Below are 6,097 nucleotides of genomic sequence, written 5' to 3' on the forward strand. Positions count from 1 at the left end.
GGCAGAAGGAGAAAAGGTACTACTTACTTTTCTTCTTAAAAAGCTTAATGAAAGACTTAATCTTCGCATTGATGAACACCACCATGTCTGGAGCCCCTACATGCGGTTCAGGAATGCAAACCACATAAAAATCTCAGTCCCGCAGGCAGGTGGTACGGTGCACTCTCCCGCCCCAGATTCTACACCTCTTCCTCCGCGTGTCCTGCCCTTGGACTGGAACTCTAAGGCTGAGTTTATTGTCAGGCAGTTACAACCCATTAGCAGTCCTTGAACCTGAAAAACTCCCATGAAACCTAATCTTAAAGGCTGGGAGCAGCCAGAAACAACAGGCTTGCAAAGAGAAAGCCAATCGCGCTCTTATTTGCATGATAGCCACCGGAGGCTTTCTGCCCCGCGCTCATTCAGCCACCTTCTCGGCAAAGGCCATAAGCCCCTCCCTCCCTGGAGTCCACCGAAACAGTAGATTTTTTTTCCTCCTCGGAAATCAAGATTGAACAAGCGCGCTCCCCGCTTTCAAGCAGGCCCCTGTGAACATCCAGGTCGTCTGACAGGAGCCGGCAAGTCTGAGAGCAACGCCACACTGATTCTTTGACTTTCCAGTTAACTCCGGGTGTGTGGGATACGGGATTTGAACTGACACTGACCAGAGAGAAAAAAGAACCAAACTATTGTTTGCTGACCACGCCCCTGGGCCCTGCCTCCCAGACCAGAGGAGCGTTTGTAAGCGGTACAGCTTCAGGGAAGACTCTCTAAGGAGTCCTGCAGGGTGGCCGAGGTCATTTCTATGCTAATGAGGATGCCTAGGCTCCTACCAGTACCAGTAACCTGTGTTCCCAAGTGTAATCGTCCTATTATCCAGCTCCCTCAACTTTTGAAAAACCTCAACACAGCCAAGGATATGGCTCCGTCAGTACAAGGGCCTGCCTAGCAAGCGCAAGGTCCTGAGTTTGATTTCTGGTACCAAAATAAAAATAAATGAAAAAGAACACAACTTCTCTGCTCCAAATGAGAAATTAGATAAGGGCCCCTGATCATTTTCATCTTGAGCCTGATTGTAATTCTCACCTGAGCACCTAGCTTAACAATTTCACAACTGCTCCCCAGGCATAAGTCTCAAACCCGGTGTGGGTTATCCTCAAACTCCAACCCACTGCAGGGAGTTGTTTCTTGGGCCCATTTGAAAGCCACCTCTGAGAAATGGGGAAACAAACACCGAGGGATGAGTCAGAAATGCGCGCGAGGAAGCACGGGCAAAACCAAATCCAGGTGGAATGAAAAAGAGAACACAGATCAAGAGATACAAAAAGGACAAAGGGACAGGACAGCGCCACATCCCCCAGCTCGACTTGATGGCAGTTTTTGAAACAACTCAGACAACCTCTTATTCCATAGCTTTGGGCCAGACTTGTAACTGAATGGAAAAATGTAATAATCCCCTAATTCAAAACATTTAGTTTATAACAAAAGCTCTTAGTCAAAGAATGAAATTTATAGAAGGGGCTCCCTCTAGGGAAAACTTTGGAACCGTGCCTCCTCAAACATTTCAGCCCTTCCAGCTTAGCTTTTGAACAACAAGAGCAAACAAGAAAACACACGGTGCTGTAGGTCTCATCACAGATTTGCAACTTGCATGCGTTCACCCTTCACGTAGCTTTGCTTAAAGGTAATTACATTGGCAGACGGAAATGGGTAACACCTAAGACAGTAAATCAGCTTGGGCAGCTGCCTTGAGTGAATGAGCAAAGTTCTCCTTCAGAAAACAAATTCAAGGGCAAGTGACCTCACCCTGCTCCTTGCAGGACAGACAGGCACGTCGAGGTTAAGTGTCTCTATACACGCTTCCCATCCAGAACAAGGCCCTGAGTGTGCTCACTTCTGGTCAGCACCATGGAGCTTTTCAGGCATGCACAGCTATGGCAGTGAACACAGCTCATGCACTAGAGAAGTAAACCCTGAGCACCTAGTGAAGCCTGTCCATTCTCAGCCGGGCTGGATCGCTAAGGAAAACAGGCGAGACCCCACCCTCATGGAGCTTACACTATTCCACAATAAGCAAATGATACACTGGGTTAGCAGGCTGCAAATGCAACGGGAAATCAAAGTCGAGCACCACAGAAAGGGCCCTGGGTAGGAAGCGGCCAGGTCATGCTGCATTAAATCGGAGCTGATGGCAACAGAATCAGCTCCACAGTGAATCAATCCCACTGCCTCTCTTTCTCCAGAGGGAGGATGCTCCCAGGCCGTGAGGCATCACCAATCTCCCAGGACCAGGCACGGGACTGCTCTCGCCCCCTCTTCAAACATGCAGGGTACAGGATCCAGGCACGGGGCAGGCTCCTCCCTCCTCCAATACCAAGTCTGATGCTGGGCAGCCACGGCTGGGGGAAGACAGCGCCACGCTGTTCCTCGCCCATCCATCCCAGAGTCCTGGGCACCTTGTCCTTCGGGCAGTATCCCGAGCTTCTCCCTAACTCTATAAACCCAGGTAAAATACCCAATAAATGATTGCATTTATTCATTGTTTTGCATACATATAAAGTTGTGTTTGTGGAGCGCTTATTAATGATAAAGTTTCCCTTAACAATGCTGTCATCTCTTTATTTCTGTGTATAGGCATAAGCACAGGGACATGTTTTTATCATATGACCTGCATGCCTCTTCATCACACTTACTTATGGAAGAGCCTAAAGTTTTAAAGTTATTCAGCTCCTAACCGGGAAACGTGACAGCCCAACCTAACAGCGAAGACCCCAGCTGCACAGCACCTGGCCAGGTCACCGGCGACTTATAAGACGAGCAGGGATCCCTCCACACCCCACTGTTCTCTCAGCTATAAAAGGAAGTGAGTAAGAGGGTGCACATCACAAAGTTATCAGGCCAACATAAAGAGTGAGTATGGGTAAAGTCCTCAGACAGTGCCCGGCATGGGGTAAGTGTGTGCGCTTGTTAAACTGATAAGTTCTGAGGAGATGGCCAAGCAGCTGTAAGCATAATAAAAGTCCATGGCTTAAGGGAGAGGACTCAGCTTTGCCGACATTGTAACTGTAGGTCTGTCTATCTCCGACTTAAATCACCAGCTCCTCCAACGGTTGCTCTGAACTCACTGCTTTCACTTCCTACAACACATTTTCTTTGTTCTCTCCTAGAACTCATCATGCAGCTTTTGAAAAAGATTTGCAGTGGTCGCCCATGCACTTCCGACACGTAGCAATGCTCCTGTGTTCTGTCTGTCCAGCCGTCCTGTCTACCACAAGCCGCTCTTGAGTTGCCTAGATATCCCGCAATGCTGACTTCTTTCCTGCCTCTGATGGCTTCTTTAGTCTGGAAAACTCTTGCTTTACCTCAAAGGCCTAGTTTTAAAAACTTTTTAAAAATATTTTATTTATTTTTTTGGTACAGGGTCTCACTACAGAGCGTGGCCTCCTACAGATCCTCCTGTCTCAGCCTCCCCAGCGCTGGGATTACAGGTGTGCGCCACCACACCCAGCTTCAGTAGCAGGCTCTGTACAGGGCTGGCATGGCATGTGGTACCAGGGATTGAACCCAGGTCCTTTAATTTGCCAGGCAGGCAATGAAATCACCAAGCTATCTCCCCAGCCTTGATGTCTACCTTTAAAATCACTGTTCTATGTTTTTCCCTTATTTCCTTTTAAATCTTGAGTGGCTTTGTCAGTGTTAGGCAGAAAAGGCAGCAAATAATGGCCCCAGGTCCAAATCCAGACAGCCTGTTTTCAAGTGGTGGGTGGAAAAAATTGTAGTAATAATTTTTGTGATGTGAAAATTCTGTGAAGATCAAATTTCAGGGTTCACCCATACAGCTGTCACATCTTCTGGATAGCAGATGATCTGGAACTGCTTGGGGGCTGCAATGGCGACAATGATTGGAACTGTATGGCCCTCAAAACCAGAAACAAAACCAGACATGGTGGCACACACTTGTAATCCCAGTGCTGGGGAGGCTGAGGCAGGAGAATCACTACAAGTCAAAGCTGCAGAACGAGACCCTGTACCAAAGAAATCTTTAAAAAAAAAATCAGAAATGTTCACTATCCAAACCTTTACAGAGAAGGGCTGCCGACCACAGGACTCCTCCTTTCTATCCACTATCTTCTAATTATGTCTTTCAATCCCTATTATTAACCTCTACTCAAATTTCACATTACTCAAGTTGGGCATGTTTAATTTAAAGCAATGCCCTTTTCCCCAGGTGCACCACAAAACCTTTCTTACTTCTACTAGGGATATAATCGCAGATAATTTGATTCCTGTTAAAAATGAGAGAGTTGAGATTTAGAAGCTAACACATACCAAAGTAAACCGAGAACCCAGGGTCCCAACACCTCCCTTGCTAGCCTGCATAAAGTTCTGGAAGGATACTGATACTTAGTATCATGCAAATGTAACATCCTGCCCCCCAGGTCCTTACGAGGATACATAAATAACAAAAACCTTCATGGTGAACCACCATCCTCCAAAAGTACAGTCAAATATCCCCAAAAAACCATCCACTGATGTTGCCTGAAGAATCCTTATGGCTTCTCCTGGCCTAGGATTTCAGAATTCTGTTACCACTACTATCATATAGTACTCTGTACCCTACAATATTTGTATCCTGAAATGGAATTCAATGACTTCCATTTTTCTTCCAGCCACCACCTGGTCATTCTATAGTCACTTGATTACTTCCTGGGAGTAGGTATATAATGTATTAGCAAAGATTTAGCAAAATGCAAATATATAGGACTATTTTACAAAGTAGTATATGTCCTAAAATATTATTACTATTTGGGGAAGGTGAGACAAGGTCTCACTAGTAATTCAGTCTGGCCTCTGACTTCTGGAGAGCCTCCTGACTCAGCCTCCCAAGTGCTGGGATTACAGATTTTTGTGCCACCACACTGGGCTTATATCTTGAAAATATTAATGAGAACTATGTTTATGTTCAATCATTCAACGATTTGGTATTGAGCACTTTATCAGCTTCTTTGTGTTGGACCTCTAGGTAAAAAGAAAGTCAAACAGCTAGGGATGCAGCCCACTGGTTGAACATACTTACCTGGCATGGATGAGGGGTGGGTTAGAGTCCCAACACAGCAAACAAACAAATAGTGCACTACACATGGTTAGTGACCTTAGGAAATGCACAGCTCAATGAGGAAGACACCCAAAGAGAAAAGTGACAGTCCAATAAAGACACTCAGGCAGAGGGCTGCGACCATGAGATTACTACTGGGGCAGAGGCTTCATTTAGAAGATAAATAGCTGTTACAGAACAGAGGCAAAGAGGCATATTGGGAAAAGAGCAGAGGTGGGACACATTTGGGGACCCGAGGAGGTCTGCAAGGTCTAGGCCAGTGGCACAGAGGAGCAGCGCCTGGCGGGGCCAACCCCAGCCTTGCTTGCCTGCCGTCGGTGACAGGATGATCGCAAGTACAAGGAGCCCGAAGGAGTTCAGGAGGGAAAGGTGGGTCTGGGCACTGCACGGAAACAGACACAGGGCCCGGAGCTGAGGCAGGGTCAGAACGCGGTGCCAGTGGGTGCCTTTTCTATCCCTCGGGCTTATATCAGCCTTTATTTAATAGTCTAGGTTGAGCATTCCTTATCTAAAAATTCAAAATTTGAAATGCTGCAAACTTTAACAACTTTCTGCGCTCCCATGTGACACCAATGAGGAAAAGTTCTTCTCTGATCCCTGGGACAGGCCACACTCCAAACACAAGTGCATGAAAAGTATCACACCTATGATGCTTTTACCAGCGATAACAGCGACCTTCAAGCTATGTGCACGAGCCGCGTATGAAACCTAAGTTAATTTTGTGCCTAGACTCAGGCCTCCCATCAAGATATCTTATAATGGGTACGTACATGTTCCAAAGGTTGGAGGTCCAAGGGACTTCCGCTTGTGCTCGCTTCAGCAGCACATAACCGAGCAACCTCTACTTACACGCATTCTGGCTAAGGGAGCTTAAGCTTGTCGTATGTTTTCAGAACCAGGGATACTTATGTTTTTAAAAGCTAGGGGCTGGGATGGAACTTGGTAGCAGAACATGTTTACCACACATAAGGCCCCGAGTTCAATCCTGAACACCACCACCAC

General features: G+C 46.7%; 1 protein-coding gene across 1 annotated transcript in view; it reads right to left on the bottom strand.

Moving 5' to 3' along the window:
* Positions 1-366, bottom strand: part of Nhsl1 (NHS like 1) — a 91,217-nt gene extending 90,851 nt beyond the window's left edge. Inside the window, exon 1 of the mRNA XM_023712201.1 lies at positions 28-366. Within this exon, the coding sequence (XP_023567969.1) occupies positions 28-85 (58 nt within the window). The 5' untranslated portion in view covers positions 86-366. The remainder of the gene's footprint in view (positions 1-27) is intronic.
* Positions 367-6,097: the final 5,731 nt, after the last annotated feature.

The sequence above is a fragment of the Octodon degus genome, unplaced genomic scaffold (assembly GCF_000260255.1).
Source record: "Octodon degus isolate 3935 unplaced genomic scaffold, OctDeg1.0 scaffold00024, whole genome shotgun sequence".
NCBI lineage: Eukaryota > Metazoa > Chordata > Mammalia > Rodentia > Octodontidae > Octodon > Octodon degus.